At 37.9% G+C, this 15,781-nt stretch overlaps 1 protein-coding gene across 1 annotated transcript in view; it reads right to left on the reverse strand.

Annotated features, from left to right (window-relative positions):
* Positions 1-5,022: 5,022 nt before the first annotated feature.
* The window catches only part of CDC73 (cell division cycle 73), a 102,253-nt gene continuing 91,494 nt past the window's right edge, over positions 5,023-15,781 (reverse strand). Inside the window, exons 14-17 of the mRNA XM_039726263.1 lie at positions 12,312-12,473; positions 10,423-10,523; positions 7,214-7,355; positions 5,023-6,446 (exon numbers count right to left, since the gene is read on the reverse strand). Of these exons, the coding sequence (XP_039582197.1) occupies positions 6,410-6,446; positions 7,214-7,355; positions 10,423-10,523; positions 12,312-12,473 (442 nt within the window). The 3' untranslated portion in view covers positions 5,023-6,409. The remainder of the gene's footprint in view (positions 6,447-7,213; positions 7,356-10,422; positions 10,524-12,311; positions 12,474-15,781) is intronic.

Below are 15,781 nucleotides of genomic sequence, written 5' to 3' on the forward strand. Positions count from 1 at the left end.
GGCCAAGTGTCAGCTGTGTTCTGAAAGGAATTAACATGTGGAGAACACCACACTTTAATTTTGACACATTACAGCAGTCATGATATAAAAAATTACAATGTACATCATGATGGATGCACATTTCTCAATAGAACAGTAATGTACATGCAGATAAACACAAAATTAACTGTTACTTTTCATTTACTTAATCCTGTACTTACAAGATCATCCAGCTGCCTTGATATTTGGGTGAAAGAAAAGGCAAGATGAACAGACCATTCACTCACCAAAGCCAGAAAAATCCAATATGAAGTGAAAATAGAATTCAAGAGGAATTTTACTCCAGTGAGTGAATTTGTGGATCAGTCAACTTGACAAAGGCAAAACAAGATTATCTGGAACACAATTTAGGGCATTAATCCATACAGAACAAATTTGTTGTACACAGACTTCACAATGCATTGTTCCAAATCTATTTCAGTTTAGAAATTTCTGTGTTGTTTGAGTTTGCTGGTGTTTTTGTTAATTTGATTTTGTTGTTGAGCAGTTTTGCAGGTTGTGGGATTGTTTTGGTTTTAGTCTTTAATCCCATTGTTACCTTTTTGGCAACTTTTCAGCAACCAGCCTAATTGCTTCCATTGTGCATAAAACACGGGCTCTTTCCTGCAAGTTTTATTACACAATAAAAAGATGCCCTGTCTCCAGAGGAACTTGCAATGCAAGTGTGGACACTTCAGCTGAGAAGGGGCTCAGCCCAGATGTCCCTCTACAGACACAGACACAGCTGGTGAGCTGCTGTTCAGCTACACCCTCCCTTTCTGTGACCATCTCAACTTTTTAAGGGCATGCTGCAAAATTTACTGGTAACTCCTAGCCCTGGAAAACCATCAAATTCACAAGTATCAAACTTTTAGTTTTTCACTGCTCATAATTTTTTTTTTTTGATCTGTCTCACAAAATCAGCAACAAACCTAGTGTGGTGCTCCTCAAACCCTGTGCCAGCTGTGAACAAAGGCTGTCAGGTAATTAAGTGTTTAGATTTCACTCAGTCTCAGGTTAAGAATGACTCAGTGGAGCTCAGGGTAATCATTCTTCACCTCAGACTAATCTGCAGTAACTGTAGTTAAAGATCCTTGGAGAATAATTAGCGACATACCAGTAATTAAGGAAATACTAACAACTAGTATGCTTTTGGTATTTTTACGCTCAAAACTTCAAAGCTTCATTGCTCCAGGTCAAAACTAAACTAGAAAGAAGCAGGATGAAATATTCAGCAGGTCATACATGCATTTATATCAGTTTTGAGGTTTTGCTCGTTTGGGGTTTTTTAGTTTGTAAACAGATTTAAAACACAATAGGGAGAAGTTCGTGCTTCTTGCGCTTCCACTGCCCCGTCTGTGCCCTGATAGGGCAGAGGAATCACTCCTAGTGGTGTGCTTCCATAAAAAGACTGTGGGTTAGGGAACAGCTTGGCAGAAACAAGCAGGAAGAACAAGTCAGGGAGGCAGAAGAGTAGCTGGATAGGTCTCTGGAAAAGATTCCAAGAGGGAAGGAACAAGTGAAACATTAGAAGCTGTTTCTTTAAGATGTTTTTTTACATCCTATTTCACCAAGAAAAATACATTCAGTGTTCTGAAACTACATGTTTGGTCTTAACTGACAGGAACATGAAAAACATGCTTTGTTTCTTCTTTCAGGGCTAAGATGACTGCTGCAATTAGAAAGACAACCTACCTTTCAAAGTCTGTAAGATATTTTTCCTAGGAATTTTCAGAAGTTGGACTTGAGCTAATGCTGAACTATAACTCTGTAAAAAACATCATTAATATAGTTCAAATCTTAAATAATGGTCATGTGACAAGATATTTCCAAAAAATTAAATTTAACAGTCTATTAAACACAAGTTTATGACAGTTATGTTATAGTTTAAAGGTTTAGTCGCATGGAAAGTTTCTTTTCTCTGCCATTCAACAGTAGCTGTTCCCATATGGTTCTTCTGAGATTTCATTTGAATTTCAACCTTCAAAACCTCTATTAAAACTTGGGCCCACTGACACAGGCCAGAACTTATAACCCACACACTCATAAAATCTACAAACTTTCAAGCAACTGCAGCTGAAGATTTACCTCTGACAGTTTCCACTGATAATGCAGGAACCTTGTGAAGCAAGTAAACAGTTTTTCTGCATTTGAAATACACCAAAAGAATTTACAGATGGAAATAAAAAACAGACAGTAAGTTATTGTTCTTACAGATTTTCTGTACCACCTCATATCTTTCATTTTTACAAGAGAACTAGTATCTGCAATAAACTTTGAAACATTTGAGATTGTTCTTTGCATTTGCATTCTTATTTTTAAAATTATAAAATTCATGTTTAAAGAAAAATGAGCACAGTAAAAAACTGGATGCATGGCCTGCCACTGTGTATTACCCACCAACAGGGGCTGGATTAAACCTCCTTCTCAAACCTGCCCTGTGTGATAGCATCACAACCCAAACCTAGGACAGAAACCACACAAGTGTGAGTGAAGTATGCAACTGCTAGCAAAGGAAGCAGAACTGCCACCTCTCAAAAAAATCCATTCATTACAAATGAGCAACTCAGGGTATGACATTTGGAGATTCCAGTTTGTGGTAGATTTTTCCACACATTAGCTGAACTGTAACCTACTTGGCCAGCAGTTTCTTCAGGCAGGGATTTTAATTTTTCATGAACACATTGCTCTAATAAAGTACTTGGCATTAGTTATGGCTTTTGAATTAAAATGCATTCATGACATTAAATTTTAAAACCTCTAAGCCATTAATTTTGATCAGCTTTTTTTTTTCTTTTCTGGTATAGTGTTTGCAAGAATTAGCAACTAAGTGCATATTTCACCAGCAAAAGAATAAAGGCTGTACTAACAAAACTTACTTTTGCACGTCCCTGTAGAGAATGGCAATATTTTATACACCTACTGCACAGCAAATGAAAGCCAAAAACAAATTTGCTGTTCCAAATTTGCTGTCAAATATAACATAATAGTTTAACTTATGATGAAGGGCAACTTAGCACACAATTTGCTATCTACATTTTCTTCTGAATTCAGAAATAAAAAGGTTTACAGCATTGCAGAACAGTTCCATAAATTGTCTAGTTCAAGCACTGACTTTAGTACCTATTTGTAAAACCATCTTCCTACAAAAACTTCCAGGTAATAGCTAAATAGCTGAGCCTACCCAGCTGAGGATGCTGATCTGCAATTTCTTCAGGTATGCAAGTCCCTGCAGTTGCCCTACTTGATCTTACAAAAAAACTCCCCTTTGGTTTGCTTTGTTCAGACTAACATTCCAAAGCTCAAATATAAATCACAGGTATTTTAGTTTTTAATATAAAATCATTACTTCAGATACAACTACTGGCCCCGCTAACCCTGTTACTAAAAGCAATAATCACCTGCTGACAGCATGTGAGCCCAATCACAGACTTCAAACCAGTTCTCAACTTATCATGCTCCATCTCACTCATCTCATCCTCATGAAACAGTGCAGAGTTATGACACTGAAGGTGTAGAACAGGAACAGCCAATTTCATTCTATTGTTCAATAAACTGCAGTCAGGGAAGGAGCTCAGCTATAGTTGGGCATTTTAATTGAATACAATTTACACACTTTATACACCTCTAAGTAGTGTGTTGAATTTGCTCAGCAAAAAGAAAGCAGCTCAGTAAAACAGATGTCTGCTCCTCCAGCTTCCCCACTTAGTATCAGTTTTCTTTATTACTCTACATTAACGTGCAGACAAATTAAGCATAACATAAGTGTCTAAAATTCCAGCTGTGTTGTAAAACGCTGCTGTAAGGCTAAATTTTTAAGTCCAAGTAGTTTCATAATCTATGTGCAGTTATTTATGAAGGCAGCAGGAATGCTATTCTGACAACCTAATTAAACTTCCAATAATGTCAGCAGGAATCTGATTGCAAAATGGCTCATTTTATAAACATCACTACTTTTATGACTGACAAAAATATGCACAATCAGGTGCCAGCTCCTTCACAAATACATATTGTATAACTTGGGTCACAAACTGCTTGCCAGTACAAAATTTTACGATGTTAAAGGTCTGTCCTCAACCCATAAAAACAAACACAGGTCACACAGATTTCATGGATATTGCCTTTCTGCCCATTCCATGTCCACATAACTTGAGTAGTTTCAGAGGAGTTAACTGCCAATAAATACATAAATCTCCATCTAAATCAAGCCATCTCCTGCACACAGTACTGGATCTGGAATTACACCTGCATTGAGAACACAAGCAAAGTACAGGATACAGAGAAGATAACTATCCCTTGCCTTCTGCAAACCCACTCTATGGTCTGCACATCACATTGCATGGGAAGCACACACTTGTTCAAATTTTACTTTTCAAGCTGATTGCCTAGAAGTCTCTTTAAAACAGCACAGGCCATGAAGTACTTATTAAGTCTGAAAAAATGACATTTCTATTTGGAAATGCTCAAGTTGAAAAGGCATACATGATATCTCACTGTTTAAAGAAGAAATGAACTATAAATTACTACCACATGGTAGCAGCTACAATTTTGGAAGAAGCCATTACAGCTTTGCTCTGGACAGTACAGGTAAAACCAAGCACTCAATGTTTCAGCCAGCTCTAGTATGACATGGACACATTTCTAATAAGCTTAAGTACAGGGAAAACATGGTAACAGGGTACTGCCCAACTGCCTACACAAACAGGAGACTTCCCAGAGGTTCTGTAGTGCCCAGTCTTCCCAGTCACCATACTGAATCCATTCCAAAATCCAGGGTCAGCTGCTTCTCATCTTGGGATTCACGGAGGGTTGTTTTGGTGGTTTGAGATTTTACAGTTCCATTAAGACCATTTGAAAATACAGTCTCAATATAGCAAGGATGGAAATACACAATTAAAAGTCAGTCCTCATAAACTTAAGACATAGCTTTAAAAACCTCTTATGGATATATGACTTTGGGTTCTATTAAAAATGAAGTTAACATCAAATAAAAACCAAAACAGAATAGGTAGAACATTTTATTTTTGTCAAACCTTAAATGTAAAGTATATTAAAAAAACATGGTTTGGAATTTCAAGAACAGGAATATAAACATGTATTTTCTATCCCAGAAAAAAAATCATGCAGGTGTTACAGTATTTGATCATTCTCTACATTCACTGGTATGCAACATCAACTTAACGTTATTCCATAGATACAGAGAAGCTGTAAATTGGTACAAATACCAGGATCCTCTGGCCTCACACTGTAGATTAAGCAAATCTGTTCTTTGGTAATTTGAGAAGGCTGATTTTCCATTCCAATGCAGGACTCTTGGGAGGCCATATTAGCCACTCAGCTCAGAAAATCACAACTCCTGTTGACAGTCTGAGCTACTTTTGTCACAAGAAAATAGTATTAGAGGTATAAATGCACAGAAGTTAAAATTATTCATTCCTTGTGGTGGCTGTTCCAAGAAAAAAAAAGAATCCAACTCTCTCCTCCTCTATTCATCATTTAATCTAGGTAACATTTAGACTCATATGCAAAGGTATTTGCTAGATGGGAATGTACACATGCATACTTTCAGTTTAAAGAAAGAGACGCGTGTGGAGAATGGCAATTTAGAGATACCATGACTTGAAGGTATGCCTATAATAAATTTTCAAGATTTAGTAAACTGGGACATTACAAATCCAAAAAAAGACTTAATAGATTTTTGATCTTCCCTTTTTCAACAAAGACTGACAGAATATACATATACAGGTTGACATTTTGATTTATCGAAAACAACTTTCACTTTGCTCAGTTTGCAAGTCCTATTGACTAAAATGTAATATCATTCACAACAAAATATTTTCAGTAAGTGAAACAGTAAGCAAAGAAACCCCAAACTAAGCTCAGAAGCTAAGTGGTTTAGAAAGCCTGGGAACACCTACGTGTGCCTCAGTGTGTCTGTAACTTTTTTGTACACTCTATCTGCAGACACACGCACACATTTATTTACACACGCCCGTGCGCACACGCGCACACGCACACACACGTGGGGAACCCGCCGTGGAGATCCAGCTATCACCTACTCGGGAACAAAACACATTCTTTAAAAATGTGGCTAATTTAACAAAACAGAGAAGAAACTGCTGCTATCAAAATATACAATTTGGATTGCAGACTAGAAGGCTAACAACATTAAAAAAATAGTTTTAAGCAAAACCCCCTTTGCTTCTGAATAACAGGTATTAACCTGCCATAGCATGAATCATCCAAATAAGATTTTATAAAAAGTTTAAACTGTGACCCTTCCTCATTTGTAAAGTTCTTGACATATACAGTGCGAGCTCTGGTCTCCAAACTGGAGCCCCTTCCATTTTTTTCAATCCATACTTCAGGAAATAAATGGCAGCTGAAGGATTTAGAATCTCAAGTGAGATTTGTGCTTTACCATATACCTGAAAAAGAATTAACAGAAGACAGCATTACTACCGTTGTGGCATTTATAGGAATTTTACTTGGAGGAATAAAACACCCAGGCATTGTTAAAAGAGAATTCTTAGGGAATTAGAAAGTTGCCAGAGAAACCCCAACATAACAATGTGTTGTGTGCAGGATTTGTCCCACTAAATAACAGCCTTGCCTCAAAGAAAACTCAGCTTTCCACGGCATTGCATGACCTCTAACACTGAAAGACTGTTGTAAAGACAACTAGTTCACCTGAGACTTTTAAATAGAAAGCCATGGAAAGTTTGATGATTGGAATTATTTTGACAATTCCCACAGGATTTTTTTTTTTCACTCAATCATTCAAGCATTTCACTGTGAATCAACATGAAAAAATTAAACATTCATGAAATGCATGGGCTTCTCCCTTGCCTCAATATTTCTTCAACTGCTTCATGATAATAAAGTTTCTTGCCTACAACATGAACCAGGTATTGCAGTGAACTTCCCCTTCAGGAGGGTTCTGACCCAGAGAATCAGAGTCAGAAGGTTGGGAATCATGGGACTAATCAATGATAAAGGGTGACTACCCCTCCTTTAAATCCACACTTTGGAGATTATTACTTACAGTGTGTTAACATATATACCACTATATTTTATTCACTGCATCGTCAGGGAAAATATCCAAGTTGTAAACAATTCCCTGGCCGCCAGAACTTTTAATTCCCACCAAAACCATACAAGCATGAACATCAAGGACTTGCAGCAGGAGCCATACCTGTCCAAAGTTTCCCAGAAGCGTAGGAATACTGGCCTGTCCAAGTGTCTTTTGTGGTAGCTGAGCTCTAACACTGTCACATCCCATTTCTGTACGTTGGGATCCAGGCGCACTTCATCGTATTTGAGATGAAAAGCTTTAACTGCAGCAAACAGGAGAGCATTTGGTACAAACATGAAGACTTTAGTGTTTCCTTATTGGTCAAAGAAAATTCCCACCCCCTCTTCCTTTTTCAGAATGAAGCCTGAGAGTAAAATTAACAAGCCCATAATCCAAAGAAGTCAACTACTCACTGAAGGGCACAGTTAAATATAGAGGTCAATGGCTCCCAGGCTACTCCAGGGTGAAGGGAAAGGGCAGCCCCTGCTTTTAGATGCACAGATTCCAAGGGAATAGCAGAAACACACTGCCAATTCAAGTACGTTCTCTTTGAGAAACAAAGAGGTTCTTTCTGAAAATCTCTGAGCTGTCAAAGAATTAAAAATAATAATCAAAAAGGTATTTCTGAGACCTATGAGTAGGAAGCCTGGCTATCTCCTAAAATAATCTGTAGAAGATTGATAGTAGAATGCCAGTGTAACCCCCAAATGCTGCATAAAGCATTCTGAGAAATTTAGTAACTGCCAATTTCCCTGATCTAGTACTCAGTTAAAAATGGTAAAATATTAACTGTTATTTTTCTCTTGGGAAGTATTGTCACATGTGAATTAGGTAAAGCCTAAGCATTTACACAGTGGGCATAAAAACCAACACACTTAAGCCTTGTACAATTTCTACCTGGTCTGAGGATTTTAGGTAGGTACCCAATCTGAGGATTTCAGTAGTATTGGAACAGTAAAACAAGCCATCAGTCTTGTGGAAACTAGTTATTTTTAATGTCATGCTTGTATCTTCTTCGGATACCACACTCTTAATTTTGCCTTCCACAAAATCAGTTCTCTTTTCCAGATCCATTTGGGAACTTCCTAGATGGCTGGTATGTGAAATTAGCTTTTTTTTTTTTGTTGACAAACTAAAGAAATGATCATCTGACTTGTATCTCTGACAGATAAATTTCCAGGCTTTGTGATTAAGAATACATATACATTATCTCCACTATACATTGTTGCACGTATTCATTTAACTTCAGAAAAACAAATTAAGATATACCAGGGCCACGCATTTACAGAAAACTCCATCAACACCTGACAGTCTCTGCATTCAAATTAAATGTTATTAAGCACAAGAGGATCCATTTCTGAACCTGAAACGAATCACTGTTAAAGCTCCCTCATGTGCTCTGGGAGGAACACCTTTAAAATGGTCAAAATGACGTTCATGAAACTGACAGCATGCAAAACTTCATCACAAACATTCACTTGTAAATGTGAAATTAGGCTGGTTTGGTGCATGAACATGAAACAGACAGGACACCATGCACAAGGAAAGCCAAGGAGCACAGTTTTAGAGACTCAGCTAATGAAATGTTCTGGGACAAAGCAATTGCTCCAATAAAACCAGTTTGGCATGCTCTGGCCCAGTACATCTTTTATTGAGGAGTTCTTTCTGGTAAGCTACCTGCTTGTTTTCCAAGTGACTTCAATACTTGGTAACCACAACAGACCAGAGACAGAGGAGATATGCAAACTGCAGATGAAACAATGGACAGCTGCAAATCCCAGAAACCACATTTGTGAAGACTATTGAATATGGCAAAACAATAGCTTCAGACAAAAATAGATACATCAAACTGGACTGACACTGTCTGTGCTCCCTTCATTCACCTGTTTTCATTTTAAGGATGAGTAAAGTCATTGGGGAAATCTCTGAAAATACACTTTATCAGGAAAATATTTTAAAAATTCCATGCTTTGAGGGAACAGATTGCATTTCTAAACTGAAGATCCATTTCAATGTAATTAAGACCAGATATCCCTCTTTCACTTGAAAAATGTAAGAATTTGTACACCTTCAGCCTGAACTGTGCAGGCTGTGATTATGATCTTTTGGCATGTTGAGACCAGGAATGTCAAAGCAAGTCAGAATAACTCCTACAGCCCTCCATACATACATACATAAAAATGATAAAATTCATAGGAAGCAGCATGTAACTGCTAGCAAGACCTTCAATATTTCACTGCATTTTTCTTGGCTTTGCTTTTTGCATTTTCTCAGTATCTTTATTTTGAAGTGCTATTTCCTTCTTTCATTAGTCTCTTTTGTTAAACTCTCTCCTGTGGCATAGTTTTACTTTCACAATGACTTTCAGGCTCTTTCTTTCCCTGCTCATCCTCAATTCCCCTTTAACTGACTCATTTTATTCTCTTGTTCACAGACCCATCCTTAGCTTTCTGTCCCACCCTTCAGTTTTTTCCTTGCTGCTCACCAAAGTAGCATTTTCTTTCCAAATTCTACATCTGAAAAAGAGGGGCACACACAAAGAGGGGGCATACACAAAACCTGATCAAACCTCTTTCCTCATCACATTGACTGCAAGATGCCAGAACTGAACTAAGGTGGGTTTGGGTCTGTTGCCTGGTTTTTGGGGTTCTTTTTGTGGGTGCATGTGTGTTGGTTATGTCTATATCTGAAGCCACAGGACACATCAAAAGGTCTGTTTTCTAAGGCAACTCCAAACTGAGAAGAGAAGCTGACAGACTGCTCAGATACTATGGCTCAGCTCTCTGTCAGATGGGTGAACTGTGCCAGGGAAGTGCCTCAAAGCCCCACAGTTTTGGGGACCCAAAAAACCTGTTCAGATCTACACAATGCTAACATCTAGCTCACTGGAAACTTCAACTTTTTAAAACTGAAGTTTTTGTCACACACCAGATCATATTTTCAATGCTTTCTTAGTGGTGCACTAGGTGATTAATGCTCTCTTCAAAATAGCACTAGAATGTGCAGCCAGCCTGTAAACCTGTTAGCTATGAATTGTAGGCATACACATTGTCTGTTCAGCCTTTTTTTAGAAGATTGGAAAGCAGATTTGTACACCAGCTATTTGTGACTCTTGCAGCTGACAGCTCTGAGAAGATTTCCATGAGCTTGCACAGATCAGAGCAGAACAACCACAACGGGCATGGGAATATTTGCCAGTGAGGAGCCCAAAGCCCAAAATCTGCTCAGCCACCTCCACCCAACAGCACTTTGGCAGCACTCTGTCATGAGCATAAACACCCCAAACACAACAACAAACCCCAAACCAAGGAACAAAATAAATCCCTTACTTTTTGCAAAGATATCCACAGGAGATCCATCCGGCAGGAGCCAAGGCCAGCCCTTGAACTGCCAGGCAGGCCCCTGGACAAACACGGCCACCACGCGGTCCCTGGAACACACAGAGGGAAGGGCACGGACGTGGGCATGGCCTGGGACATGCCAGTCACCTCTGTCCTAAACAGGCAGTGTGCCTTGGCACAGCTGCTCCTTTTATACAGCAGGAGAGCACCATTAACAACCACACCTCCAGCACAATTGCTTTTCCTCTTGTAAAGAAAAAAAATCATTGCTACGATGCCTCTGGGCTTTCAGCCCTCCCTGCCCCTTTGCAGAAGGTAGCTCAGTTTCTCAGCTTACAATTTTTAGAAGGCAGTGTTTATTTGTGGTCATCATTAATTTGCTTTTGAAAAATGCTCCAACATTTTCAGAGATAATCTTCTTCAAACAGCACTTGAAACTGAGATGTGCAGATTTAAAAGCCTTTATTCTCAACACTGCTGACTTCCAGGCTGAAAATTAGTGAGAACCAACAGATGCTAAATTTCTGCAAAGTAAAATTTCAGCTATTTTAAGAGCACACAACCATTACCTGTGGTCTAAGAAAATAAATTTGTGATTAAAATTAAGCTTTTGCATTAGTAAAATTTTAAAAACTCCACCTTTAAGAATAAATGACCTCCCCACATATGGTCTTTCTCTTGAACATTTACATCATCCAACCACAGCTCTTATCTACCACAACAAGTAATTACCTCTTTAATCTAATCCCCAAATTTAATCTATCATTAAATCCACTAAATCCCAAATGAAAAAGAATAATCAAGGTGAAGTCTTGTGGACTGGGTTTGTTTGTTTGGGGTTTTTTTGCAGGTTTTAGAATGGCTTCCTTGCGTAAAACCAAGAGTAAAAAACCACATACCACTTCACATCTTTGGCCAGAAGTACTTTAGAAAGTAGTTTAGATGGTACTTAAAGATTTGATCATTAAACATTTTAAGTACTATTTAATATGCAGAATTTTAAATCCACTGATTTCTGATTAATTCAAGTCCTAAATACAGAGAATAATTGGTTTAGGGACAGAATCTTTTAAAAGTATTCCTTTCCATTAAAATGTAATTTGGAAATGACAAAACCACCAAATATGTCATTGTCCACGTCCCAGATCTTCTCACTTGTCAGGGCAAAGTAAAAATGCTGCATCATGAATGTCATCAAATAACAAAAAGATGTCAAACAACAATAAAAGCTTCTCCAGAGTTTTTCTGTTCAAAGAGAGCTATTTTTATAGCTTTGTAAAATGGACTACAGAACAAATAATCCATTTCCAGCTTTTTCATAAAAGTAAAAACTATCTATGATTCCCTTTCTGTAACTAGGGCTCTTCCTTCAGAAGTAAAATTCCAATAGTTCCAGTACTGGAATCAGAGTTCAGTCTTTACTCTGTGATGTATTTCCTTTCTATAACTATTAAAAAAGATGGCATTTCAGATGCTGATGGCCTGCAAAAGCATCTTCCCAACAGACTCTGCCTCAGAAAGCAGACAGGAGAGGAGGAGTTTTCTTGCATATCATGGTTCAGTGACTTGCATGTTATACCACCACAAACCAGAACAACAATATGAACATATCTACTGGAATTTCTGGAACATTTCTGGCAAACCAAATAATATTAACTGTGCTGCTCACACTGTTAAAATATGAAGTGTTGCAAGTTTTAAAGATCTTTTAGATTAATTTAGTTTCATATTATTTTCAGCTGAAGACTCTTTTAGAGTTAATAAAATGAAGACTATTATGTCTGTACCTTCACTTTTCAGTAGATTTCAGAGCATTTTATTACTTCCAAATTCTGCATTGTCTGGGGTAAGAAGTGTTTTAAAGGGAAAGTTCTTACCAGTCCTGTGGCATGAGCTTCAGAGGCTGGTCTACGACCCGGTAAGGGACAGTGACGCTGACTGTGGTTCCCCCCGGCTGCATCTGGTCCTTCCTCCTCTGTATTAGAGTCTCGTTCTCTCGCTGACAGCCCTGCTTCTTCTTCTCATCTGATGGTACAAACCTTAGGGAATAACAAACCCCTCAGTAGACAAGGGCAATTTACTTGACGGAATCAGCAGGAAAAGTAACAGCTTTATCAGAGCCTGGCGTTAGTGACAGCAGCCACTGAAGCCACCTCGTGCTCACGATCCCAAGTCTCCACCACCACTCTTTCAGAACATCAAAAAAATGTAAGAATAATATTTCAGAAGGCCTCATGATAAAAACAGTCACACTAAAAGGTCCTCTGTGCCTCAAAAATACAGCTTGAGCCATTCTTAGACATTTGGGGCCTTACACAAGACATTTGCAGGTGAGGAGCCAGACCACAACCTGCAAACTGACCACAACTCTTAGTTTTAGTCACCAAGGGTAACCTGGGCATTAAAGCAGTTGCTTCCAGGAGCAAATTTTAAGATCTCTTGGAGCCATTAGAATTATTGCCAATTAGAATTTTCTCAAGAAAGCTGAGATTTTTTGATCAAAAATGGTTTGAGTGAGGTTTTATTTTTTTAGAGGATGGTGATTTTACATTATTATTATGCATCTGGTTACTATGATGCATGACACTACAGTTTTTTGGGGTTTCTTTCTTAATAGATTCTGTGATGGAATAAGTGCTTGTAAAATCCAGATAATGTGGCCCTCATATCATACATTACCTCCACATGACAAAAATAAATGCTAAGATGTGACACAGCTTCCTTCCTCCAAATAATTACAGATCCTTAATCTTTCAACCCCCTCACCTTAAAAAACAACTGCAATCGCATTTCAAGGCCCTCCTCTTTATGGGGACAATAAAATACCCAGAACAGGTCTCAAAACTGGCACCATAAATGTGAGAGCAGTGTAGACCTTTTTATAGATAAACCTCAGTGGATTTTGAGATAGAGAAAAGAAAGTTGCCAGAGTCATGCCTTTCACAGAACTGGAAGTGTGTCATAGAAAAAGGGAAGCTGATGTGACCAGCAGCACCTTCCAGGGCAGCACAGGAACAGAGTTCAGGCCTGTGCTCTAATATTCTATTCAGAGCCACCCAGCTGCACCACAACCCTGTCTGCTGCTGACATTTCATTGCCAAAGCTTCTGATGAAAATAAAACTCTGTTTCCCTTAACTGCAGTAGTTAGCAGCAGGATTTGTGGTACATTTTAAAAGCACAGTACATAGCTGGTAACATTTCTCTTCATTACAGTGCACATGGTGCTTTTGAGCAGTTTACTACATTTTTTGGGTAAGTTGTTTGCAGCATTTCTCTTCAATTTATTTCTATTTCAATACTAAAGACTAAATTTGAATGTGCTTTAACAGGCAGACTGCACTTCCTATTGTTGGATAAACAGGAAAAAAGAATGGAAGACCGAATATGAAGAAAAGTTCATTATTCAGTCAACTTGAAAACACTAGTTTTCACTACATATTCAGTGAGAAAATGGCATTTTTGGCGGGGGGAAGAAACAAACATGTTTTAAGCCAGCAGGTGAAAATTGTCAACAAACCTCCAAGCAGAACTGTTTTACTTTCCCAATGTAAATTAACAGATGATATCCCCTCTTACTCCTCATGATTTAACAGTGTTTTAGAAACAAAGTCAAAAGCAATTTCTGAAATGTGTGTCCAAATGCATTCAATTGATACAACTGCACTAGGAAATTAAAAAAAAAACATCACCTGCTAATAACTATGAATGGTGCATTAAAGCTGACTAGAGCTGCACATACTGCAAACAGAAAAAGCATCACAGGTGTTAAATGAGCAGCTATAAATTAAATTATGCTTGTCTCTCTAGTACATGTGAAACACCATCATTCTAAAGGAAACAGACAAAAAAGCTGTACAGGACACTGGGAGAAAAGTACATACTGGCCACCTAGAATATATTTCTTCAGAAGTTAAATAATAATTTCCCTAATGGCTGAAGTAATTAGCAAGCAGTTAATATTTACATACATTTTATCCATCACAACAGACTGACACATACAAATTGCACACTACACAGAGGCGTTCAACTGAGTTCTGCACTAGGAAAAAGCTCCCAGTGTGGCACCAGAATTTCAGCATTTCTCATTAATTTGCTAATTTAGAAACTTCAAAGTGAGGTGCCTTTGTCATGAGCACTCCTAATGGCCTGTCCTGCTAGTGTGTCACAGGCTTTGCTTTACCAACAGTAACTGATAGGAAACTCTGTAACCTAAAATGAGGATTTGCTTGGTGGTCCTTCAGCTTTTAAGAAAACTACTAATGAGTTTCTTAGTAGAAAAGTACTAATGAGTTTCTTCTTCTCCTCACCCACTACAATTAAAGGAATCTGGACTGAAAAGAATGAAGATAAATTTTAAAAAAAAAGCAAGCCCTAAAACACCTTTTATCCAAATGGCAATGTTTATAGGAAAAGCCAGGGTCACCTGAAATGCTATTACAATTAAAGGAATCTGGGCTCAAAAGAATGAAGATAAATTAAAAAAAAAAAAATAAAGAAAATAAAAGAAACAAGCCCTTAAACACCTTTTATCCAAATGGCAATGTTTATAGGAAAAGCCAGGGTCACCTGAAATGAAATGCAGCTTGAGGAGAATTTTGTTATTCTCCATCCCTTACATTAAACAAGAAGAAACTCTTAGAGAATATGTAAATAAAAACCAAACAGCCCTACACACATTACAGCAATAATCAAGTATTCATCTGAACAGGGATCTAAAAGGTCACATTTTAAATTTAATTTGTAAATGTGAAGAAGCAAACACATTTTAAATGGAAACAGGAAAGCAAAGCAGCCCTGCCACATGAGAGTAGAGCAATATTGCTGTGCTACAGAGTAACAACCTCACCACTCTTGAGTCTTCTCACATTCTCTGCTTTAAATGTTTCTGTGTTTAAGAATTCATTTCAACACCAGTTTTTGGCAGTTTCTGCCCATTTCAGCTAGAAACTGTGTCACAGCCATTGAGGCACCATTCACTTGTGCCTCAGTTATGTCCCTTCTAGACAATAACTTCAGTTTTATTTCCTGGAAAAAAACCAATTTTTGAGAGCAATTCTCTAGGACACAACACAAAGATACCTTGTTAAGGACAAACTATCAATGAGCAGATTCAAATGGCACAGCAGAGAAGACAACTGTCACAAAGCAAGCATTGAAGCAAGCACTTACATCCAGATACAAACACAGAGTACAGGAATAAAGGACAGCTTACAGAAAGTTTATGGAATCTCTGCCTGCATTTCCGGGAGTCATCGACTCAGTAAGCACAGTAAAAGTCATGTGCTCAAGAACTGAGAATCAATAGAAATTACCGTGTGATTATAAATATATTTATGGCCTATGTCA

The sequence above is a fragment of the Passer montanus genome, unplaced genomic scaffold, assembly GCF_014805655.1.
Source record: "Passer montanus isolate IOZ18808 unplaced genomic scaffold, ASM1480565v1 scaffold58, whole genome shotgun sequence".
Classification (NCBI taxonomy): Eukaryota; Metazoa; Chordata; class Aves; order Passeriformes; family Passeridae; genus Passer; species Passer montanus.